At 37.3% G+C, this 27400-nt stretch overlaps 1 protein-coding gene across 5 annotated transcripts in view; it reads left to right on the top strand.

Moving 5' to 3' along the window:
* The window catches only part of abr (ABR activator of RhoGEF and GTPase), a 373871-nt gene that overhangs the window by 289532 nt on the left and 56939 nt on the right, over positions 1-27400 (top strand). For all 5 annotated transcript variants that reach the window (XM_067437974.1, XM_067437975.1, XM_067437976.1 and 2 more), the window contains 2 exons: positions 6294-6391; positions 6481-6612. In XM_067437974.1, the coding sequence (XP_067294075.1) occupies positions 6294-6391; positions 6481-6612 (230 nt within the window). The remainder of the gene's footprint in view (positions 1-6293; positions 6392-6480; positions 6613-27400) is intronic.

Here is a 27400-nt window from a genome sequence, read left to right on the forward strand (position 1 = left end):
AGAGTAGATGCCTCTTGTGGGTCAAAAACATAGGGCTGAGCAAAAAAATCAAGATCCTCCGACATTTCTTTTTTTTTTAATTATTGTTTTAGGCTTTTAATTCATTCACCGGTGTTAAGTTTTGCTGTATTCTCTGTGCTTCCATCAATGCATCGTGAGCTGGGTCAGAGCTGGGTCACTTTTATGATGGATTGATGAAAACCCAGGCTCTGTTCACTCCCATTTATAATGCTTGGAAGAGCCAGGATATTTTTTAATATAACTGATTGTATTTGGCCAAAATAAAAAAGTCACCTAGGATTACTTGAGGGTGAGTAAATTATGATAGAATTTTAATTTTTGGGTGAACTAACCTTTTAATTCAGCTGTATAAATCAGCAATTCCCAAAATTCCCAGCAATACCCACACTTTGGAAATTGTTAAATTATTATGCAAAATTCACTTAGATAAAAAACACTTGTATAAGGTGAACAGAAATGTGTGTCTGCAGTGATGTTATTCTAGGGAAAGGCTGGTGACGTTCTGCCCTATTAGCATAGACTGGCCTGAGTGAGAGCCCACCATTTCTGTATCCTAACTGTAGCAGTATCCTAACTGTAGTAGCTGGAGATGTACAATGTCTGGGCCAAATGTTACATGTGTTCTGAAGAGAATACACATTTAAACAAACGGTTCAGTCCAGGATGGTCAATAATACATTTGGGAGTCTGCTCAAGCTGTCTTTTCACCTTTATTGCAATACAGTATGTAACACAAATGCAATAGCATGTTATAAAAGCAAAATGACAACTTAAGTTAAAACTGTAATTAAATTAAACTATACAATGTTCTAGCTCCATGCAGCATATATTCTTTGGCTCTATAGGCATCTTACAACAGTTCTCACATGAGCACCTGTACAGCGATGTATAGATTATCAACTACATAAATTTATCAATTAACCATTCAGAAATATCCTGTTGCATTCTACATGTTGTCACTTCTTTATGAGTCTCTCTATCATTGTCTGACTATGGTTCATACTTATTAGGCTGGACACGTTTCTACTCTTGAAGCTTTTTGAGTTCACTAAAACCTTTTTTACACTTCATTATATAAGTAAAATGAGTCGTGAAGTTTCATGTTGATTTTAAATGAAGGAGTCAAAAGCCTCTGCAGAAAGAATTAAATAAGTACACTGTAGGAGTTGTACAAAATTAAATGCATATGGAAACTCCTGTTACTTAAAGGAACTGTATGTAAGAAATGTATTTCAAATAATCATAAAATGACCCTGATATGTTACTAGACATTAATACATTATGTTAATTTCAAATACTTATATCACCGACAACAGTAGACCGGCCAGGATATTGTCATTTAAAAGTTGTTGTTGCAGCCCTCAACTGATGTTGATGTTGACTAGGGTTGGGCATCGTTTTGATTTGAATAATTCTGATTCCGATTCCGATTCTTACTTTCGATTCCGGTTCTTTTCGATTCTCGATTCCGATTCTTTGAGGGGTGGAGTCAAAACATGTCACATCGATATTCAATGCTATTTTCAATACAACGGGGGAAAACCGTTGCATATGCTGTCAATTAGATATTTTTTATATAATTTTTTTTTTTTGTCTGTCTTTTGAAAGTCTAGGTAATCAAAAATTTCTTCTGAAGAGATCACTTTATATGATAAAGCTTTTAAGCTTTTTCTCATATATAAACATTGATCAATTACTATTAAAATTATCTCACAAATATTTGTTAAATTGTATTTTTACAACGGGGTAATTGTGTTGCAATAGTTTACACACAGCAAAAGTAAGCTTGATTTTGAATGGTAAATTAAATAAACAAAGATACATATTACAAAAAATAGCACAAATAAATACAATAGAATAAAAGATATAAATGAAATAGACTGCTTTATTTTTTCAGGTAGGTCTAACATTCAGGTAAGAAACTGAATAAAAAAACGCAAAGTGGCTAAATAAATTTAAAATAACATTGGATAATTTTTTTCGCAAAAAATTAAATAGTTTCATATAAAACCATTAAAGTTACACAAGTTGATTAGTCAAGAGCAGTGTGATCGTTTGTCTTTTTGTAGTTTGACTTTGAATAACAAATGACTGCGGTCCCTTTAAGAACTGCCACACTCATTGATCCTGAACACTGTTCTTGTTACTCATTCTTCATTTCTTCCTGAATTGTTTAAGACTGTGTTTACATACTGTTCAAAATGTGCACTGAGAATTTGTTTGAGTGTATTTGGCCAATAATAAGCTGGAAAAAGAAGCAAATATTTGCACTTGTATGTCAGGGGCGGCTTTATTACGGTAGACTATGTGTGTGTGTGCGCTTCAGATGTGAGCTTGAAATCTGCGGGGATTCGTAGAATTATGTGCAATCCCGCGCAAAATTCAGACCGATCACACACACTAACACGCTGTCATAAGGAAAAGTCCACCAGAACCTGCACGTCCGTCGTGTTCAGAGGTTAACCGGCTGAATGAGAATATGCGGCTGCGCGTCAACTCGCTGTCGAGAGGAGAGGAGAGGAGAGGAGAGGAGAGGAGAGGAGAGGAGAGGAGAGGAGAGGAGAGGAGAGGAGAGGAGAGGAGAGGAGAGGAGAGGAGAGGAGAGGAGAGGAGAGGAGAGGAGAGGAGAGGAGAGGAGAGGAGAGGAGAGGAGAGGAGAGCAGCTAGGATCGATTGTGTAGGCTGAGCAGGCTATATCTTTTCAGATATTTCAGTATCGATATTTTTGACAACACTAGTTGCACTGTTTCGACCCAGGCTTTTAAAAGTGAAATAAATCCACACTTCAGAGCCGCTTACCGGGCTTCCATGACTAAAAGAACAAGCGGGCGCGCAAGCACCGGAAATCAGGTGGCCATGGAAACTAACTTGCGCGCTTGGAACCGAAGATCGGAACCGAAAATAAATCGTTTTCTAAACGATTCCAATGGAATCTTTATTTTTTAAACGGTTCCAAGTTAGAAACGGTTCTCGATGCCCAACCCTAATGTTGACATGTTGTGTTTTGGCCTGAAGCTCCACCCTCCACCTATCTGCCAATCATGAAATCAGTAGTGTTTTGGCATCCGAGTTGCCAGCTCTGCTCTAGTTACCACAGCTGCCGCTACAAACGTTTGTGCTGGATCATGCAGCCTATCTGGCACCCTTGAGTCAGGGAGGAGGGGGAGGAGGGGGAGAGGGGAGAGGGGAAACCGCTCTACAGTCATTTAAAAGTGATTGCAGTACCAGTTTTGGCCACAATCTTACATACACTTCCTTTAAGTTTCTTCTTAGTATGGATCTGAAAACTGTCACAAATCCTAAATTCAGTCAGCTCCAGTCACACTGGCCAAATTACTAAATCATAACACAAACATGTCAGCACTGTGGTCACCACAGCAGCCAGGCCATAAATGAATAACCTGTGGGTGCTTCACTCATGAATATATGCTATGCTAATGTGAATTTACATAATGGACACATATGGCCAGCAGACTCTGTAGATCTGCTTGGTTCAGATAACAATCAGATGTCTGTTGTAAAGCTCCAATGAATCACACAATATACTTCCTCTAGACTGATTCAAAAGAGCCATTGTGTAAGACTGTTTTAGGTTTTTTAGTGCTTGTTTAATTCTTCATTGTTTGTGTTTGGCTCCTCTATAATCATTTGTCATGGATTTTGTGGTGTTGTGGTTGTTTAGAATATGACAGTGAGAGCAAACGTGTTTTGCAGATGGATATGCTGGTGTTTGAATATATATATTTTTTATTGGGATATACTTTCTAAATCTCAGCCACTGATTAAATGCCTCTTTTCCGGGTCTTATTAAAGGCCTTCATCCACTCTGACAGGAAAATGCATCCAAATCCTCGCTCAGGGCCATTAATGCAAACTAGGTCATTGACATTGGCCTCCTGATACAAAGATTTTGAGGGGGGAAATACTGACCCAGTATATCTTTGCCATTCTTTTCTTTGACAAGTTCCCAACCACTGTTTCTTTTGTTTTCATGGTAGAGAGGTTCATGGTTCCAAAGGGAGAGATGGACTTTTGTCTTATATTATTATTTGGTGCTGTATAATTTCATTTTTTTGATTCAAAAGGTAGCAAAAAATAATGTGAAACTGTGATTATTTCTCAGACTATCACCACTCCAACAAAATCTTTAATCGTTGCATCCCTGATCTGTACATAGCTGCATTCATCTTTTTCTCGATCCTGAGTAGTGTCCCAGTTTCTGTTGCTGAAAAACATCCCCACAGAATGTTACCGCCACCACCATGCTTCAATGTAGGGATGGTATTGGCCAGGTGATGAGCCGTGCCTGGTTTCCTCCAGACATGATATTTGCCATTAAGACCAAAGTGTTCAATCTTTGTTTCATCATTTTTTTTCTCATGGTCTGAGAGTCCTTCAGGTGCCTTTTGGCAAACTCCAGGCGGTCTGTCATGTGCCTTATGGAAGGCTTCCATATGGCCATTCTACCATACAGGCAACCTCTACAATGCAAGTAAAACACTTGCAAATGCGAGTAAATGTTCACTCGATCTATCATTAGCCATTGGCTAATAAATTCTTAGATTTTGCTGGCCAGTATGTGTGTGTAAGAGGTTAAGAATAAATTTAGCATAGATATATTTTTGCTCGCTGAACATTCTGAATGAGCGAGTGTGTGTTTCTCAGCTCATCTGACGACGCATCATAAACTCTAGTGTAACTCGTTGTTGCTTTGCTGAGAGAGAGAGAGAGAGAGAGAGAGAGAGAGAGAGAGAGAGAGAGAGAGAGAGAGAGAGAGAGAGAGAGAGAGAGAGAGAGAGAGAGAGAGAGCTTACATACCACTCAGAATCGAATATTCAATATTCTTTGTTGTATATTCCTGTCAAAATACCGGAGGTCATTTAGAAATATTCAGCTTTTAAGAACAAGCAACATATATGCCGTTTTTTTTTTTTTTTTTTACGGTAGTGGGCAGAACTAATGCGCAAACGGCAATCTCATTGATCTTTTCTTGTCCCTGTGTTGATTTCAGCAAATCAGTTTGAGCAAATGCTGTCAACATGATTAATATTCATGAACCCAGCAGCTCATCAGTCCTTAGTGCGTTGTATATTGTTATTAGTAGTACAGTTATTATTATTATTATTATTATTATTATTATTAATTTTATTATTATTATTATTATTATTACTATATTAATATTATATTACTATGATCTATTTTTTACAGAAACACCAATAATATCTTAAGCACGACCAGTCCAAAGTTCAGTTAAATGACAAATATGCGTTCATACATGGTTACCAACAGTTTTATTTCTAATTACTAAAGTTCTATCATTACATAGTGATTGATTATCATAATATCATTACATAGTCCAATGCTTGATTGACTGATGTTAACAGTGTACCAAGCTGTGCCATTTTACAAAGATATTGATAAATTTGGTGGAATATGATATATTAAGTTAATTAGCTGATTAGAGTGTCGCACCAGGACCAGGTGTCTTTAATATTGAACCTTTTCACAATTCTAACTATATGACCAGCACCTGTACTTTAATAAAAATTTCGGTAGCACTTAATGGTCATTAGTAAACATTAGTTAATGTATTAATTAACATGAACTAACCATGAGCAGTTCATTTGTTACTGTATTTTTTCATCTTTGTCAACGTTAGTAAACAAAGTAGATTTAAAAAATGTATTTATTTATGTGATGGCAACGTTGATTTTCAACAGCCATTACTTCATTCTTCATTGTCACATCATTCTAATATAGGGATTTGCTCAAGAAATTTCTTATTATTATCATCACAGTTGTGCTGTGGAAACTGATACATATTTTTCAAGATTCTTTGATTAATTGAAAGTTCAAAAGAACTCTCATTTATTTGAAATAGAAATCATTATATATTGCTTAATAAAAGTAATAATCTCTTTAAAAATAAATCTAAAAACACTTGAGCTATTGCGTACATTAATAATATAAATAATTTTAGTATAAAATATAAATAAAATTAACATATAAAACACTATAAATTTCATAATAGTATATAAAAATAATATAAAATAGCTTTATAAAATAAAAATAACTAAATCTTCTGCCAAGTAATATAGATTGTTAGTCTTACTGTAGGCTGTTTATGGGTGTCAAACCTTGAAGCACAAATTATATGAAATTCAACTTTTTTGTTTTTGCAGGTTTGTATGTAACAACAGCTTCTGAATTGCCTTTTTTATTATTATTTTTTTTTTCCTCATGAGATCATTATTATTGTGTTCTCTCTGTAGATATGTACTGTACGCTGGAGGTTGACTCTTTTGGTTACTTCGTCAGTAAGGCCAAAACGCGTGTGTTCAGAGACACAACAGAACCACAATGGAATGAGGTGAGCTCTGTCATGTCATGATAATAAATAAGATTCACCTGACTAATCACCATTATACATTTGTCATTAATTTATTTGCTCTCCTATAGGAGTTTGAAATAGAGCTGGAGGGCTCTCAGTGTCTGCGAATCCTGTGCTACGAGAAGTGTTATGACAAATCAAAGATCAATAAGGACGATAATGAGATAGTGGACAAAATCATGGGCAAGGGCCAAGTACAGGTAGGACAAAACAAGAAACAAACACGATGTTAAACACATGTGCAACATTAAACTTTCAGGTCTGTGAGTACCAGACCCCATCAGACTGGTTTAAACCACAACAAGTCAGACCTAAAGGGTTAGTTCACCCAAAAATGAAATTGATGTTATTAATGACTCACCCTAATGTTGTTCCACACCTGTAAGACCTCTGTTCATCATCGGAATACAGTTTAAGTTATTTAATATTTTAGTCCCAGAGCATAATCAGTCAGTGCCCACTTTACTGTCCATGTCCAGAAAGCTAATAAAAACATCATCAAAGTAGTCCATATGTGATGTCAGTTGGTTGATTAGAATCTCTTGAAAATACATTTTGGTCCAAAAATATCAAAAACTATGTATTTATTCAGCATTGTCCTCTCTTCCGTGCTGCTCCAAAAAGATTCAACCGGTAATGAATTAGTGAATCGATCAATGCTTCGGGTTGCCAATGTCACGGGATTTGAGCAGTTTGGCGGTTTAACGTGATCCGAACTGCTGAAATCATGTGACGTTGGCGACCCGAATCATTGATCGATTCACACCGTTTGAATCTTTTTGGAGGAACACGGAAGAGAAGACAATGCTGAATAAAATCATAGTTTTTGATATTTTTGGACCAGAATGTATTTTCGATGCTTCAAGAGATTCTAATCAACCAACTGATGTCACATATGGACTACTTTGATGATGTTTTTATTTGCTTTCTGGACATGGACAGTGAAGTGTGCATTGACTGCATATGCTCTGGGACTAAAATATAAAATATCTTAAACTGTGTTCCGATGATGAACGAAGGTCTTACGGGTGTGGAACGACATTAGGATGAGTCATTAATGACATAAATTTCATTTTTGGGTGAACTAACCCTTTAAATCAATTAGTTATTTCTATTGTTTTCTGGTTTTAATGTGTAATCTACAGATAGTGTTGTTGTGGTGCTTTATTTTTAACATGGGCAGCTTTACTACCTGAGAACCCATAGCTTACTATTTTTTTTCTCTTACATACGTTTGAAATGCACTAAATAAACTTAAGCAGGTATGTACGTGTTGAGATCTTTTGCGTTTTTTTTACGGGAATAAAGCCTTTATTGGTCTTTATTGTTGTGGCAACACTTTGAGGATCATTTTAGTCGCTAATGCTACCTTTGCTAAAATGTTTACTCTACTACTGTCATTATCAAGCCATTTGTCCTGTTTTGCTAAGCTTTATGCTTAAATCTCAAATTATTATTTTAAAGTATTGCATTCTTCTCTTAAATCTGGGGTAGCTCACATGTGGGGGGGGGTCTGTTTTATGTTCATGTTTTTCTCTTGGGATCGTAGCCAGAGGTGAATTTACAACAAAATAGATTATTTTGTTTTCACAGAGAATGTGGTGTGTATGTCAGTCCCATCAGTAGGTACAGATATACACATGCTAAACATACACACACAGTAGTACTACTACAGATAAAGAGACACTCATAGAAATGGTCCTTTGGGAATAAAGACATTGCTGAGATGCTTTATGCCTATGAGGGTGCAAACAAACTCCACAGAATGAGAAAAAAAAAAGGTGTTTAGGAAGTTAGGGCATTTTGTTTGTATAATTTAGCTATCTCTGATTTCACATACTGCAAGTACTACATTTGGTTTAAAACTTGCTTCCTGACCATTAAAGGTTATGTTCTATATATTCTATATGAACTTGTGTAGAATGAATAAAATTTGGATGCATTACATCATTCAGTTTGTCAGTGAGCGTGTTTACATGCACACCAGTAGGCTGCTAACTCACAAATATCAGCTTATTGAAATAACCAGTTTTCTCTGTTTACATGCAAACCAGTAAACAACGGAAGTAAACCATGTTTACATGACTTTATTAATAAACCGGGTTATTTCCTTGTAGTGACGTCAAAAATAATAATGTCCGTATCTGACTCGGAGTATACCAAATGTTATGTCTGTTGTTAAATTGTTATTTAACAACACAACTGTTGTTAAATAAAGCGTGCACCGTGTCAGCCGGAGATTTACGGCTCATATTATCCCTCATGTTCCAGATGCAGCATTTTGACTAAACCTCTTCTACTTCTGCTGCATGAAATAAAAACACATTTTTATAATTTTCTGGGTCTTCGTTTGTGATATGTCCTTATTTCACGCAAAACGGTAGCTCACTCTGTCTGGATGTGTTTTTGTCACCTATCACACATGCGCACAGAAAGCAGCTTAATGCGTTTACATGCCGCATGAAATCGGGGATAGAGGGAAAAAACGACCTGTTTCGACCAGTTTATGCTTATGCTGTTTATGACCTTACTCCAATAAAGGAAAACAGGTTACCGCCTTTCATGACCATGTTCGTTGTCGGCTTATTAGGCATAATCAGTTTAAGAACGTGCATGTAAACGCACCCAATGTCATGTAACCTGCAGCATCAGTTGTGTCACTTTATTGCCATTCACAACTCCTCTGCTGTGAAGAAATAGGATAGAAAAGTTTCCATAGGATGCACACTTCATAATTTAACAAGCCATAATTTAACTTCATAATTTAACTAATAAACTATTTTATTCCCTTAAAAAAAGTCACACCTCATTACTGTCAATGGGGGGAGGGGAGATTACTTTTTACTGCGCCGAGTTGAAGTACACTGTAAGTGCTATTCCGCCATACATTATAGTTCTCCTTTTTAATCTGCTTAGAAAAGCGGCACGTTTTATTTTGAGTCACCATACTTGATCGTTCAACTATTTGTGTAACTGTATTTAAATAGGGAAAACGTGGAGGTGTTTGGTTGCTTCTAACTTGATCTCTGTTTGGTACCTAATGAATGAACTGGGCTAAATGGGCTAAGCTAAATGCTATCAGAATGTCACTGACTGTGCGTCCCAATGATTAAGTGCATGCACTGAGACGAGAGAGGTATGTATCAACATGTCTTAATTAAGGGAATAACATAGTATTATTATAACATAGCAACAACATAGTAACATATTATTTATTAAAGAGCCATACAGGCACTTTGTGGGATTTTTCCGGCCACAAAAGGACTCTAATTTGCCTCTTTGCGTTGGAATTCTCTATTTTAACCTTAATTACTACACTAATTGTAATATAAATATTAGAAGAAAAATATTTTAAGTGGTCATTAATGGACCATAATAATTGCACAAATAGTATTTAGTACCAAAAGATCTCAAAATATTCAATAAATATTACTAAACTAAAATATAGTTTATTTAATAAAATGTATTTAATAAAAAATAGTAGTACATTCGCATTTGACTATCGTAGTAAGGAATATCTCAGGGCTAAATACAAGAAAAGCATAACATTGCAATGTTGCATCTCCATACTCCATTTTAAAATAACACTGTAAATGCGGTTGATGTAATAATCAATGCACAATATGCTGTACTGTTTACCAAAAATTGCTGCAAATTCCTGTATAGTGAAGCTGTTGTCTGTTCAAATGTATTGACACAGCACTGGTTCTTTTAGAACTATTGAGAGCGCCGTGATCACGTGACCGCGCGCGCTGACGCAAGATGAACGCATGTTGCAGCTGTTATTCAACGGCTCTGGTTTTAACGAGCATATTGCAGGTTAGAGACTACAGTGATTCAGTGTATAGAAAAATAATGTAGGACTTAGATTTTATTTAAAATATACTTGTAAATACGCCAATAAGGCTTTTTGGTTCGTTTTTGTGAGAGAATTTTACTTCCGCATCTAAAAATGCCCAAAACCGGAAGTGACATAACAAGAGGGAGTGCGGTGGATTTCAACGATAGGAAAACAATGGATCGCAATAACAGTTTGGATGCTGACGAAATTATAAATGTTTATTAATACTCATATGGTAGACCACAGCCATACTATTATGGCACTCAATAAGGGACAGGCCAGGATTAGACAGAACAACGATTAGAGGAGAGGATTTAAGTTGTTGTGTGAGGAGAAACAGTGGAAAACAGAGTAGGTGAGAGACCAGTTAGCTCATGATATAACATTATATACGCTAGCATTTGAACACTGTGCTCAGATTACAATATTTTACAGATAATTATCATGTATCAGGCAATCGCAAAGCTGGTATTGGTAGTATTCTTATGCCAGATGGTCAAAACGTATTATTAGTTTCTGTTATTGGTATACCAGTCCAACTCGTTAATATCCGTCCACACTAAAAGTTAAAGCTGGGCGTACATTACACAGTGCGGTTTCTGCTGTCATACGAGCTTGCGTGGACCTCGTAGATGCTCATATGGTCGTGGCTCACAACATGTGAGCAGAAATACGAGACGAGCCGAGCACATTTCTCGCACCTCCCTATCTCACAATATTTTTTTAAACATAAGAAATCATAAGATTTCGTGAGTCATTCAATGAGCTGATGACATCATTTTCTCCGGAGTGGCTGTACAGCCAAATCAAAATCTGTTGCATTATTTTCGTGTTTAACACTGTGAAGCTGCTTTGAAACAATCTTCATTGTAAAAGCACTATATAAATAAAATTTGAATTAGAATTTTTAATTCATGTGTTAAAGAAGAAAAGAAAAAAAGATGATGATGCCGATGATGAGAGATATTGAGGGCTAGGTCAACATCTGGGCCATCTTATGCTCTAAAAAACACAATTCTCCAAACAAATCAGTCTCTTTCATTTATATTATGTAATGCTTTGATTGTGTTGCCGTCATGAGTATCTGAGCTTGATCTTCTGCTTGAATCTTTCCCTCTGTGCGTCTGTTTTCTTAACTGCTCTGGCTGAGGTGGATGGAGCCTAAATGTTTTCCTTCCCTCCCAGGAGAGATCCTGATTTATTTAACAACTTTCTGGCTCCTATATGTAAAAATCCTTAAATGGTCACATTGTAGCAATTCCCGTCTGATTTCAATGAACCCTGGATCTACAGTCATGTTGTATAGGGAGATGGAAAAGCTTACACTGCATCCGGAAAGTATTTACAGCATGCTGCTTTTTATTTTTACACATTTTGTTGTTACACAGCCTTATTCCAAAATGGATTAATGGGTTAGTTTACCCAAAAATGAAATTTATATCATTAATGACTCACCCTAATGTTGTTCCACACCCGTAAGACCTCCGTTCAGCTTCGGAACACAGTTTAAGATATTTCATATTTATTCCGAGAGCGTATGCAAGTGTATGCACACTATACTGTCCATGTCCAGAAAGGTAATAATAACATCGTCAAAGTAGTCCATACACTGCAAAAAGGACACTTTTCTTACTTAGTATTTTTGTCTTGTTTCTAGTCCAAACATCTAAAAATTCTTAAAATAAGCAAAATAATCTGCCAGTGAGGTAAGCAAAATAATCTTAAAAGCAAGATTATTTTGCTTACCTCACTGGCAGATTATTTTGCTGATTTTAAGTAAAAACTCTCTTAATTTTGAGTTATTTTGAGTTTGAGTTACGATATTTTTTACTTGTCTAGTAAATGTTTAGCCTGACAAGCCAGACCCACATCAAGATGCTTGGTCTGGAAACTCACCATTGACAGGGCTCAATCCGAGAGGCGGGATAAATGGTTGTCTTTCATAGTCCCTCTGCACACAATTGGATAGAGCTACAACCAAGCAGAGCAACAAAGGTGAAGCGGAGCTAGTTGACAGATTAAACTTTCGCCGTATCCGGTCTGCAAAACTCCCAACACATCTTCCTTTTTTAACAGTGCCATTCTTTGTTCTTTTCTCAGAGAAAAGCTCAACTCCAAGTCTTCCAGAGTCGTGGTCTTTCGCCAGCTTCTGTGTTTACTAGTAGCACACAAGCGCAACTTTGCCGTCATTATGTTAAGCCCCGCCCACCGAATCTATACACGATGTGATTGGCCTGACCAGTGTTTGGTTTTTACAGCTCAGACGTGTATTGAGAGTTGCTAGATGATACTTAAAGGGTTACTTCAGTGATTAGCATATGGCTTTGTATCAGTAGAAACCCTGGAGAATATTCAAATTATTGTGCTTTCAATCAATCAATCAATCAATCAACTTTATATATATAGCGCTTTTACAATCACGATTGTGTCAAAGCAGCTTCACAGTGTCAAACAGGGTAATATTGCGACAAAATTAGATTTGGCTGTACAGCCGTACTGGAGAAAACAGTGATGTTATCAGCTTATTTTAATTTATCATATAGCGACAATGTTGGCAGATCAGTATTATAGTTTATAGAATTAAATAAGACCTAATTCATATATTTTATTTGTATAATAAGTTGAATAACTTTAATCATATTTTTAGTGTCCCCAACTGAGCAAGCCAAGCCAAAGGCGACAGTGGCAAGGAACCAAAACTCCATCGGGGCATGATGGAGAAAAATAAACCTTGGGAGAAACCAGACTCAGTCGGGGTGCCAGTTCTCCTCTGGCCTATTAACACACCGTGTAAGATTATTATTCTGGCAACCTTACAGGTCGGAAATCATATTAGATCGGATTATTCAAAATTTTCAGGGTATCACGGAAGAGACAGATTTATTTAGGATGGGGCGTCAATTACACAAGAGTATGAATACATGAAAGATCGGAATTATTGCGCCGAAGACGGGTTTTGAGCATGTCGTGCCAGTGAGGCAAATTCGGAGGAGACACCATTTGACACGGCTCAGCAGACACTCCAGGATGCGTTGGTCATGTCCAGGCAGGTCCACCATCCGATCCGGACAGGGCCCAGATCCGGGATAAACCTCGGGATAAACAGAGAGACTAACATTAGCGTAGATGTCACTCTTTTTATGATGTAACGAGTACATCAGGTGTTATAGGAAGTGTTCCCGGTTCCGGCTGACCTAGTTAATGCAGCCTAACAATCAGTCAATTGATTTGAATAATGAAAGTTAAAAATGTTCTATGTGTATGCCATAGTAAAGAGATGTGTTTTTAGTCTAGATTTAAACTGACAGAGTGTGTCTGCTTCCCGAACAATGCTAGGAAGACTATTCCACAATTTAGGAGCTAAATAGGAAAATGATCGACCGCCTGCAGTTGATTTAGATATTCTAGGTATTATCAACTGGCCAGAGTTTGATTTCTTTCCCCCCTCATATCTCCCTGAGACAAGAGATTTATGCATTTTATTTCTGGAAAAATTCCTCCTATGATGCAAAATGACGATTTTTGCATCATAGGAGGAATGTTTGCCCAGAGGCTAAAGACTACAGCCAGCAGAGGGAGCTATTTCCGCATGTTTTGAATCTGCGCATGGGGGATGGGAGATTACACTCAGCTGGCAGGGAGAGCTCAGCTTGCAGACAGGATCATTTAAACGGAGCTATGGTGAGCAATGTAAGTCTTTTAACTTCTCAAATTCATTTCTATGAAAGTTAAGCTTGCAAAGGCATGAACTGAAACGCGTGCCAGACTGAACTCCTGTGTGAATGTATGCCGCGAGTGTAGTCGCGATTACCTCAGCTCTCATCACTCGTGCAGTTAGTGCTCAGTGCTGTGAGACTCGCGCGGTGACTCACTCATTATATTGAACAGACACGTTCAGTTTTTAATTGTAGTGTCTTCTCTAACTCAGTCACAGTAATGAAGTTGGTGGTGTTGGGAATGGCCTCACAGGGCAGCGAAGCATTCTGGGAATTGTAGTCTTTCATCCCCATGGGACAAAAATACATTTTCTGTCTTTTCTCAGTCTAGAAGACACCAAATTCAAAAATAATTTCACATTTCTACTGCATTGATGACCCAGTTTAAATACAGATTCATCTTCCCAGCGCTGAAGTACCCCTTTAAATGTTCCTTAATGTAAGAATTTTTAGAAATTTTGACTAGAAACAAGACAAAAGTACTAAGTAAGAAAAGCATTTTTTTGCAGTATATGTGAAATCAGTTAGTTAATTAGAATCTCTTGAAGCATCTAAAATACATTTTGGTCCAAAAATCACAAAAACTACGACTTTATTCAGCATTGTCTTCTCTTCCCTGTTTGTTTTCAATCCTCAAATAAAGATTCAAAAGGTTATGAAACAGTGAATCGATTCATGATTCGAAACGCCAATGTCACGTGATTTCAGTAGTTTGGCATTTTGACACGCGATCTGAATCATGAATCGATACGCTGAATCATAACCGTTTTAACCTTTATTTGAAGATTAAAAACAAACAGGGAAGAGAAGACAATGCTGAATAAAGTCATAGTTTTTGTTATTTTTGGACCAAAATGTAAAATTTCGATGCTTCAAGAGATTCTAATTTATTTTTTGGGTGAACTAACCCTTTAAATTCATATTTTTTCCTCAATTCTACAAACAATACCCCATAATGACAACATGCAATAAGTTTATTTGAAATCTTTGCAAATGTATTAAAAATTAAAAAGTAGAATCACATGTACATAAGAATTCACAGCCTTTGCTTGATTGAAGCACCTTTGGCACCAATTATATGGCACCAATTATACTACAAGCTTGGCACACCTTTTTTGGGCAGTTTCTCCCATTTTTTTTGCAGGACCTATCATGTTCCATCAGGTTTGATGGGGAGCGTCATTGAACAGCCATTTTCAGATCTCTCCAGGGTTTTCCATCGGCTTCAAGTCTGGGCTCTGGCTGGGCCACTCAAGGATATTCACAGAGTTGTCCTGTAGCCACACTTTTGTTATCTTGGCTGTGTGCCTAAGGTTGTTGACCTGGTGGAAGATAAACCTTAGCCCCAGTCTGAGGTCCAAAGAACTCATCAAGCAGGTTTTCATCAAGGATGTCTCTGTACATGGCTGCATTCATCTTTCCCTCGATCCTAACTAGTTTCCCATTTCCTGCAGCTGAAAAAAATATCTTCACATCACGATGCTGCCACTACCATGCTTCACTGTAGGGATGGTATTGGCCAGGTGATGAGCAGTACCTGGTTTCCTCCAGACATGATGCTTGCCATTCAGGCCAAAGAGTTCTTTGTTTCATCAGACCAGAAAATTGTGTTTCTCTTGGTCTGATAGTCCTTCAGGTACCTTTAGGCAAACTCCAGGCAGCCTTTCACTGAGAAGTGGCTTCCATCTTGCCACTCTACCATAGATGCCTGGTTGTTGGACTACAAAGTGCTACAAAGATGGTTGTTTATCTGGAAGGTTCTCCTCTCTCCACAGAGAAACGCTGGGGCTCTGTCAGAGTGACCATCAGGCTTTTGGTCACCTCCCTGACTAAGGCCCTTCTCCCCCGGGTGCTCAGTTTGGCTGTGGGGCCAGCTCTAGGAAGAGTCCTGGTGGTTCCAAACTTCTTCTATTTATGGATGATTGAGGCCAGTGTGACATTGGGACCTTCAATGCTGCAGAAATGTTTCTGTGCCCTGCCCTAGATCTGTCCCTCAATACAATCCTGTCTTGGATGTCTATAGACAATTCCTTGAACTTCATGGGTGGATTTGTGCTCTGACATGCACTGTTAACCATGGGACCTTTATAATGAAAGATGTGTGCCTTTCCAAATCATGTTCAATCAACTGAATTCACAACAGGTGGACTCCTATCAAGTTGTTGAACATCTCAAGGATGATCAGTGAAAAACAGGATGCACATGCGCTCAATTTTGAGTGTCAGGCAAAGGCTGTGAATTATGTGCATGTGATTTTTGCCTATTCTCTTTTTTAATACATTTGCAAATATTTCAAACAAACTTCTTTTACATTGTCATTATGAGGTTTTGTTTGTAGAATAAAAAAAAAAAAAAAAAAATTAATACATTTTGGAATAGCGCTATAACATGAAGCGCTGTGAATACTTTCCGGATGCACTTTATTCATCTATTTACATCCACAAAGCAACATGATCACGTTTCTTGCCTCAAGTAATTTTTATTTTAAAAACAACAATACACAAAAAACAACAATACTGAAAATCAACAAAATTACAGCCAATCACAACAAGCTCAATGAAAGAGTTTGTTGCTGTCAGTGTTAACTCTCCCTTGTGTTTGTTATGGTTAAGATATGGTTTTAGTCCCAGGATTGAGTCAGAAGAAGTCATACATTAATACCATTTATTTAAGTACATCTCCTTGGCTTTGATCCACTGGGAGTTGATCTTTGACCCCTAGTTTTTTGTCTGTAATTGTCCATTAAAGAGCTTTTAAGTGCTGTGTTCTTATTGGAAACTAATCAGTATCTGTCATTGTATGACCAGTCAAAAGGTATGAAAATACCTTACAACCTCACGAGAAACAATTTCTGTCCAAATAGGGAATTTTGAATTTTGTCTGTCTGTCTGTCTAATAAATCAAATAACATCATTATTTTTGTAATTATTATTGTTAGTTAATATGTAAGTTAGTGTAGTCTTTAATGCTTAGTAAAAGTTATAGGACACCAATTTTTTTATGCTATTCCAAAGTACCAATATGAACGTTTGGGTAACACTTTAGTATGTGGAACACATATTCACTATTAACTACAACTTTTGCCTCAATAAACTCCTAATTTACTGCTTATTAATAGTTATTAAGCTAGTTTTTGTAGCATTTAAGTTTAGGTATTGGGTAGGATTAAGGGAAGTTAGTTCACCCAAAAATGAAATTTATGTAATTAATGACTCGTTCCACACCGGTAAGACCTCTGTTCATCTTCAGAACACAGTTTAAAGTATTTTATATTTAGTCCGAGAGCATATGCAAGTGAATGCACACTTTACTGTCCATGTCCAGAAAGGTAATAAAAACATCATCAAAGTAGTCCATATGTGACATCAGTTAGTTAGTTAGTTAGTTAGTTAGTTAGTTAGTTAGTTAGTTAGTTAGTTAGTTAGTTAGTTAGAATCTCTTGAAGCATCGAAAATGCATTTTGGTCCAAAAATAACAAAAACTACGAGTTTATTCAACATTGTCTTCTCTTCCTTGTTTTTGTTCAATCCTCAAATAAAGATTGAAACGGTTGTGAATCAGTGTATTGATTCATGATTCGGATCGCATGCCAAACTGCTGAAATCACGTGACACTGGTGATCTGAATCATTGATCGATTCACTGATTCATAACCGTTTGATTCTTTGTTTGAGGATTGAACACAAACAAGGAAGAGAAGACAATGCTGAATAAAGCCGTAGTTTGTGTTATTTTTGGACCAAAATATATTTCCGATGCTTCAAGAGATTCTAATTAACCAACTGATGTCACATATGATATGATGACTACTTTGATGATGTTTTTATTACCTTTCATGGACAGTTTAGTGTGTATACACTTGGATATGCTCTCGGACTAAATATAAAATATCTTAAACTATGTTCCGAAGATGAACAGAGGTCTTTCAGGGTATGGAACGACATTAGGGTGAGTCATTAATTACATAAATTTCATTTTTGGGTGAACTAACCCTTTAATATGTGCTTTATAAGTTATAATAAACAGCCAATATCCTAGTAATATGCATGCTAATAAGCAACTTGTTTATTGTTGATAACTGAAACCTTAAGATAATGTTTTACCAAAGTTTGTTTAAAAATCACAAGTTTGTGTGTTCTTTTTTAAAATGAGTTTTAAAAGGCTAAAGGGATTTAAAGGCTAAATGAGTCATTGTTTAACGTTCTAAACACTTTTCATCATATTAAACACACTGACGTGAGAGTGTTGCATCGATGTAGATAGCAATATGATTTCCTTCTTTTTTTAGTGGCTTGTTATATAACTCTATAGATGACAACCAAAACATTTCACAGGGAGGAAGTATCTAAGATTGCTTTTATACTTTACTCTTTTGAGTGTTCTCAATACCATCCTCCTTATCTCTCCCTCAGGGAGTCCTCCTCCTCTTCATCCCTTGCTTTTTCTCTCTTCCTAGTCACTATCTTCTATCTTATGGTCTTTTCATGTCTTATCTTTTTGGCTGCAAAGTGTTATGTTAAGTGTCCTTGTGGAAACTCATTAATGATCTCTCTGGGTGGGGTTGTATCCCCTCTACTTCTTGTTTTGTCAAACACAATATATTCTTGCCTACATATATGGTTTAAAGGAAGCTATATCTTTAGTAGCATTTTAGCATTTTCTGATGACCAATGTTATTGTCAGTCTATTGCGGCATACAACAAAAATAGTAATAACCTAGACCAGTGGTTCCCAACTTTTTTTACTCGAAGGCCCCACTCCTTTCCGAGTCAACACTGCAAGGCCCACCTACACCCCCCCCCCCACCCACCCTCCCGTTATTATTTTTTTAAACAAAAGAAATTCACGATATATTAAACTTTGGTGTATTCTTTTTTTTGTGCAAATATTCATTCTTTACAACTTAAAAGTACTTACTCTGCTCAGTTATACAGTACAATAAATACAAATAAGCACAAGTCACCCTGCCATACCAAACAAGACCAGAGGGAGATGCTAAAGGACTGCATATAACTACTATACTTATCCATTCGTAATTAATAAACACACTAAAATTCAAATGAAAAATAAAATAATTCTGAATGTGTGGAAACTTAGCCATCTGAAGTCATCCGATGTCCTCAGTGAACAGTTTATCTGTCAGAACAAGCATTTACATCTTTATCTAACTGAAATGTTTAGTTTATGTATCCTGTGTTCATGAAGCGGTTGGGTGTTTTGAGCCACTGTTCAGTCTGTATTTCACAATTAGCAATTAGAAGCGCCTTTGCTCCAAATCGAAAACAATAACAGAATATGTACGAGGTGGTAATTTATATATTTTTTTATTTAAATAATTTACCTTTTATTATTTAACGTATCAATAATAAAATGTATGAATTGTATTAATATTAATATTAAAATGAATTTTAATTTATCTTACGTCCCACCCAGAGGATCACTGAGGCCCCCTAGTGGGCCGTGGCACCAGTAGTATATTCATGCACAACTGGAGGCTGCAGTTGCAGGACCACAGTTTCAGGACCACAGTTCTAGGAACCTAGTTTTTTGTGACAGCGCCACCTACAGAACTGGATGATATAACGGCGGCTGCAGTTTCAGGACCGCAGTTCTAGGTGGTTTAATTTGTACATAGTATCAATACATTTTTTTATGTGATTTTTGATTCAAAATGCATCAGAGGTTAATTAGAAAGTGTTTAATAACTGCTTTATTTCGCAATTTCAATTTACACAAAATAAAAATGTATATCAATCTTTTAACAACTGAAAAAGTAGAGTACATTAAAAACCTAAGCTTCTTGAATTATACTGTATATTGATTAACCTCCTTGAGTTAAATAATTAGCTCATTATCAGGTAAAATAAAGATGTAATTTAGTGACCTATGCAGTCACTAAATTACAACCATATATTTTAAAGATTGTAGAGAGGAAAGACTAGACTCAAGAATAATTCAAAAATATATATTCAAGAATGTATATTTTTATGTAATTTCTGCAATAACAACAGCACCAAAAAGATTTTTCATCAGTTGCTGCTGACAGAATGGCTATAGGCTTGAGAGAGAGTGAGGGAGAGCAAGAGCGAGAGAGAGAGAATTAAATATGAAACATTTGTTCAACTGAAATATTTATCTCTGATTATTAACAAAGGTGTTCCTCATGGTTCTGTGTTGGCTTCTACTTTATTTTCAATTTATATAAATAATATCTCCCAAGCTATCTGCAGTGAGAACTTTTATTCATTTATGTGCTGATGACACGATTCTTTACTCCATAGGATCATCAAATGATGAAGTTTTAAAATGGATACAGGATAGTTTGAATATACTCAAGAAGCTTTTCATGATTTACATTTGGTTTTGAATAGCACAAACACAAAGATAATGTGGTTTGGTAAGAATCCGTGTAACAGAGGTGTTACATCTTTGAATAGGGAAAATCTTGAAATAGTATCCTCATATAAATATCTCGGAATATGGCTTGATGGCTCTTTAACTGATCACATAATGAATCTTCAGAAGAAAGTTAAATCAAGGCTTGATTTCTTATATCGAAATAGATGTGCGTTTACTCAGTCATCCAAGATATATCTTGTTGAAACTAAAGTTTTACCATTATTTGACTACAGAGACAGAATGCTCGTAAAGGGACTCTTGAACAATTAGATGTATTGTACCATAGAGCCATTCAAATTATTACAAATGCACCTTACAGAACAAATCATTGTGAACTTTATTTCCTTTTAAATTGGACTTCATTACACATCAGACGGGAAATACACTGGTGAGTTTTCACTTATACAGTCCAGTTAGGTTTATTACCAAAATATCTTCAAGAGTTGCTTCTACCTTGTATTAGTCTCATCATGTTCTTTTAACTACAAGCACAAGCTTTACCATATGGATTTGACAGCACCACCACAAACAAAGTGAATAACAGTGTTCATTAATGCCTGATCTGGGATCAGTGAATTCTGATTTGTAGCTAATCATTCAAGGTCACACAGACTTTCTTTCTAAATCATTTAACACTGTCAGTTTTAAACCAAAATTTGTATCAAAAAGATCCAATAAATGTCATAAAAACATTATAAAAATAGCTCATCGAGTGTCTAATCCAAGTCTTCTGAAGAGACACAATGGCTTTATCTGATGACCAGGTTTACCACGAATCGCAAACTGAAGTAAACAAGGACGTTCAAATGATTGCAAGACATGCCAAAACAACATGAGTGAGTACATGCAGAATTAAAATTTATAGATGAGCTAAATATTTACAGTTTAGAAACAGTCATTTTGAGACGCTTTCTTGCCATTTGAACTGTGACAGATTGCATTGATCAGATGAAGCACGAGCGCTGCTGGAATGACACGCCTCTAAGTCAAAGTGCAAACGTCATTTAAAGCGACAGCGACACTCCTTATAGTGAAAGTGCAAACATAATTTAAAATATAGCTGCAAGCAGCAATTGTTGGGGCCAAGCGCAAAGAAGAAGACAAGACATGCCAGCATGGCTGGAAGTGTCAAACCAACTGCAACAATGAGCCATTAAAGAATTATTAAGTTGATTTTAGGCAAAAAAGCAGTACAATTTTAAATACAGTCAATAATAATGATTTAATGGTTTATCATTTTCGACCAATAGGTGGCACTGTTACTAAACTGATGTGGTGTAGTCAGATTGAGGAGACAATGACACATGCAAAGTTTGGTGTCAATATGTCAAAGCATTGCAGAGATACAGCCTCAAGAGTCATTTTTGCATCGGAGCTCAACTGCGTTGCTGTAGTATATGACAACTGTTTTGTCTATCAACACGAAATCCATAATTATTTGTTCACATGGTCTGAAGAAGATACGATTTAATTTGGGTGAAAATTGGACTTTGTCTAGGACGAGTTTGAAAAAGTAGGTTTTTAACCAATAACAAGATAGAGGGGAGAGAGGTTTTCCAAATATGGACAAAATTGGTATCTATGTTCTCGGCATGAGCCATAGAATGATTTATAACCAGTCTCATTGCAATAGGCTAATTTAATCAAAAGTTATTAGCATTTTTGTACACTTTATTACAACTTTTGACCACAAGGTGGCGTTGCCCGAAACCTTTTTGAGTACCTTCAGGACATAGAGCGGAAGACACATACTGAGTTTTGTAATTATACACTAATGCATTCGTAAAGTATAGCATATGCATTTTATTCCCTAATACTGCATTGAAGTCAATGGGAATTTCATGTTTTGTTCTATTATAGCGCCACCAAGAGGCAGAATCTCACCATTTTTTATATGTCCTCAGAGTGAACCCATACATATGTGTGTCGAGTTTGGTGAAAATATCTCATTTTGTTTTGCAGTTATAAACAGTTGTATGAAAAAAAACACGTAAAAAATGACTGACACCTGACTTTGATTGGATTTTACTACCCCTTACTATCAATATTTTGACATTTGGGAATTAGCGTATAGCTATCGACCTATGTTTCCGAACTTCCGCCGCTGGTTTCGTCTCGATCGGAATGAAAATACAGAATGAACTACTATTAGATATTACATATTTTAAGAAGTAAAATGAGTTTTAAAAGGAAGGGACATTTAATGGGATTTGTATGTTTCATTTTATTGTTGTGGATTTAATAAGGGCCCGAGCACTGATGGTGGTCTACATGTCAATATTTAGTCAGTTATATTGTCACCTGTGGGCAAGAGTAAATTGTGATTGACCAAATATGATGTTGTTTTGGTTCAATCTTAATTAGTAGTTAGTGTAATAGTTAATAGACTTAATGATGTTAAATTTCAAAGATCTTGAGTTTTGTTGAACATGTCTGTGGTATCCTGACAAAGTCTGATGTTTCGGCAAAATTTTAGTTATTCATAGTGCCACTAGCTGGTCAAGTCGCCTTTATTTATATAGCACTTTTAACAAGTCCAGTTTCAAAGCAGCTTCACAGTTTTAACAGGAAAATAATGCAACAGATTTTGTACAACTGCTCTGTTGAAAATGGTGATGTTATCCAGCTAATTTCAATTATCATGTAGTGTCAATGCGGGTAGATCAGTAATATAGTTGAAATTTAGGTGTTCCCAACTGAGCAAGCCAAGCCAAAGGCAACGGTGGCAAGGAACCAAAATTCCTTCAGGGCCAGGATGGAGATAAAAAAATCTTGGGAGAAACCAGGCTAAGTCGGGGTGCCAGTTCTCCTCTGGCCGACGAACAAACAGTGTATGATTATTATTTTGCGTATAACAGTGTATGATTATTTTTTACCTTTTAAACTGGCAACATTACAGTTCAGAAGTCATATTAGATAAATAGATATTCGTAAGATCATTTGATAGATTGGAGTTGTCGTGCCGGAGACAGGTTTATAAGGATGTCTTTTCGAGTCTGCATTTACAGGGCAGAGTTTAATTGACACACTCTCTTCAGACATTTCAGGGATGCATTGGTCATGTCCTGGCACAGGTCCACCCTCTGATCAGAGTACAGCCCAGTAGCAGGAAGTGTGGCAAATACAAATGATTGATATAGTCCTCCTATTTTTATATACTTAAATGCACTTATTGCCCACCGTGCTCTGTGTTCCTACAACCACAAGGTAGTGGTGGCACAGTTGCGAGGACCCTTTTATTCCTCTTGCAGCTTCAATGTAGTTTTGTATTTTTTACTTTTTGGGACCTCAGGAAGAGTAGTCACTGCCTAGGTATTGGCTAATGGGGATCCAAATAAACAAATAAACTTAGATCATAGATGGGAAAGAGCATTCATGGGTAAATTAACTAAGGAAAAATATAATATCATAGCTTTTTTAGGTGTCCTCAAAGGGGTCCATAAATATATGTCAAATTTGTTGTAAATATCTAATTTTCTTTTAAAGTTATAGCAAAATATATTTGAGAGCATGGGCTGCATTGATTGGATTTTTTTTTTCTTCCAAAATTTTGGCTTTGTTTTGGTCATTATTGTTTAGCTATTGACCTATGTAAGTATTCAGAATTTCCTATTGTGGTTTTGTTTTAATTGGACTAACTGTTTCCTACATTCGCAAAGGTTTTTTAGGTGCTAAAGTACACCTTTTTACAAACCATAAGGTGAAACCAGGAGTGTTTGCTATTATTGGACTCGGCAAGGATTCAGGAGTCTAATGAGGTGAATACTGTGAAAAACACTGGCTTGAAAATTCTCAGGCTCCTTCAGGGCATTGCGCCAATGAAGTATGCTTTGTTTGTGATACGCCATTGTCCTCATAGACTATCATGGCACCAAGGATAAAGACAATGAATGCCCATTTTCATCTGACTAATGTTTGGGTCCGTATATTGCCAGTTTCATGAGTTTTTCCCCTGTTATAGCGCCACCAAGTGATCAATCGTTGCAATTTTTTTCATGTGATCTCAGACTGATATCACTCACACGTGACCTTAATTTGGTGGATATATCTCGTTCTGTTCACAAGTTATAGCCATTTTATTAAATAAGGTCCCGGTCACATCAAACATTTTGGCTCCCCTTAGCAACCATAAATCCAAATGTTTTTTTTTGTGATAATTATTGATAGTCTCTCTCCAGAGAACATTTCTGCAGTGGTTTGGTTCCGATCAGTCAAATAAGCTGGGAGTAATTTGCAAAAGTAGGTTTTACAAAAAACCTAAAATATCTCGAAATTGGCGCCTGAAGGGCGAGCAAATCCGAGATATGCATTTTGTCCGTCTCGAGCCAAGGATTCCAGCAATATAAGACACTCGAGGCTAAGCCTTACGGTTGAGGAGTTATGAGCCGTTTCGTACTTTTGGTCGCCGTTTCGTACTTTTGATCGCTGTAGCGCCCCCGAACTCGGCAACGATTCAGGAGTCTAAGGAGATGAGTCCCGTGAAAATAAGTCAACCACACCCAAAGTTATAAGCACTTTTTAAAAAAAATCTCAACTAGGTGGCGCTGTTTCGAAACTTCTCAGGCTACTTCAGGGCATCGTGGTGATGACCCATGCCGAGTTTCGTAACAATCCGTTCATGCGTTCATAAAATACAGCATTTTGGCACATAATTCAAGATGGCCGACAGCCAAAATGGCCGACATGGTACAATTGGACATCAGTCGACTCGGCATGACGTCTCGAATCTGACGAGATCACTTTTGTGATTTTTGGGCAAACGGTTCAGCAAAAAAAAGCAAAAACAGCCATTTTTCCTATCTCCGGGCCAGTAGGTGGCGCTGCGCCGAAACGTAGCAGGTTGCCTCAAGACATGCTTGTGCCAACATGTACCAAGTTTGGTCTGAATATGATAAAGCGTTGCGGAGATACAGCCATATGTCTGTTTTCGCAAGCGCTACGTAAAATTTGTTTGCGCGTTTAACGGAAAAGATTTGACGAATCAACTTGAATTCCATAACTTTTTGTCGACACTGGCTGAAGATGATCTGGTTCAATTTTCGTGCAAATTGGACGAACAGTCTAGGACGAGTTCGCAAAAGTAGGATTTTGGGGAAATTCAAAATGGCGGGAAACATATAATGTCGGAAATGACGTCATAGGGTGCTTTCGGATTGGCAGGAGCTCAGAAATCTGAGGAAACAAGAATTTTGTTTCTAGCCCTTAAGGATCAAAAGTTATTAGCATAAACATGAGTGCAACTTTGGACAGGTGGTGGCGCTAGAGGGATTGAGTTGGAGACACCAAAATTGGTGTATTTAATGTTGGGACTGCCCTCTATCAGAATGTCAAATTGTTACAACTTTCCCGCAAACGGTTCTATGGGCTGCCATAGATCTCCATGGCGGAAGAAGAAAGTGCGACAACGGTTTCAATAGGTGCCTCCGCACCTTCGGTGCTTGGCCCCTAATAAAAAGGCAATAAAAAGGGTATAAAAAGGCCTATAAAAAATAGACCATAGGGTTTGAGCACTTGAGTTTTGAGCTGCTGGTTGCTAAAACTTTATCAAGCCTGGTGACATGTGCATCGCAGAGGTCAAAGGTCAATTTTTGCATTTTCAGCTCATTTTTCATGAAAATGGGGTGTTTTTTTAAATTAATTTTTTTACCTTTTAAACTGGTATGCCTCTACTGATGGCCCGATCTCCGCCAAAGTTTGCACGCGTCTTTACAATAATGTGGCGCACATGCTCAGCCGATTTGGTGAAGTTCTGCGCAAAGCAGGCAATTTTTAGTCATTTAAATGTCATTTTGCATAGGATAATATAGGGCATTTGTTTTTCACCAGTTTAACAGTTGGAGGGCCCGATCTCCGCCAAAGTTTGCACGCGTCTTTACAATAATGCGGCGCACATGCCCAGCCGATTTAGTGAAGTTCTGCGCAGAGCAGGCAATTTTAAGTCATTTAAATGTCAATTTGCATAGGATAATAATAGGGCATTTGTTTTCACCAATTTAACAGTTAAAGCGCCCCGGCGGCCATAAAAGTCTGCAAGCCTCTTTAGGGTCACGTGACGCATGCGCACGCGTGATTTTGTAAAGCTGTATGCCAATCAGGCAGGAAGAGGGCCGCTTTCAGGCCTTTAATGGGATTTTCCATAGAATTACATAATTTTGACCCCTTTTTAACCATTATAGCGCCACCAAGTGGCCGGTCCCCACGTCCTTTTTTTACTTGGCCACAGAATGAGCTCTTACATAGGCGTGCTGAGTTTGGTGAAAATACCTCATTCCGTTCACGAGTTTTAGCCAATTTAGTAAAAGGGGCTACTCCCCCTTCCAACGTTTTGGCTGCCTTTAGGGTCCAGGAACCCAAATTTCCGTTTTTTTTAAAATGACTTTTGACAATTAGACTCCAGAGAATCTCGCTGCGCTGGTTTGGTTCCGGTTGGGCCAAAAACCTAGGACTAGTTGGCAAAAGTAGGTTTTGCAAAAAACCCGAAATACCCGAATTTTTTCCCACTATTCCGAGCCAATCCGGGGCATGCATTTTGTCCGTCTCGAGCCAAGGATTCCAGCAATATAAGACACTCGAGGCTAAGCCTTACGGTTGAGGAGTTATGAGCCGTTTCGTACTTTTGGTCGCCGTTTCGTACTTTTGATCGCTGTAGCGCCCCCGTCAGGCCGATCGGGGCGGGCTTCGGTGACGTCTGCAGTGGTTGTGAGTACTACCAGCCCTGAAAGTTTCAAGTCTCTACAACTTACGGTTTGGTCTGCCCGAGCAGTTTTAGCTGGGAAATGATGCATCATGGGGAAATGAACAGTTCCAATAGGGTTTCAGCCTGACGCCTGACTTTGATTGGATTTTACTTCCCCTTACTATCAAAATTTTGAGATTTGGCCTCACGACTGTGCCTAGCGACCTATGTTTCCGAACTTCTGACGCTGGTTTCGTCTCGATCGGACCAGTGGTTTCGAAGATATCGGCTAATTTTCTTAAAGCGCTAAATTACAACGGTGCACAAACCATACGCCAAAACCTGGCAAGTGTGGTA

The sequence above is a fragment of the Pseudorasbora parva genome, chromosome 3, assembly GCF_024679245.1.
Source record: "Pseudorasbora parva isolate DD20220531a chromosome 3, ASM2467924v1, whole genome shotgun sequence".
Lineage (NCBI taxonomy): Eukaryota > Metazoa > Chordata > Actinopteri > Cypriniformes > Gobionidae > Pseudorasbora > Pseudorasbora parva.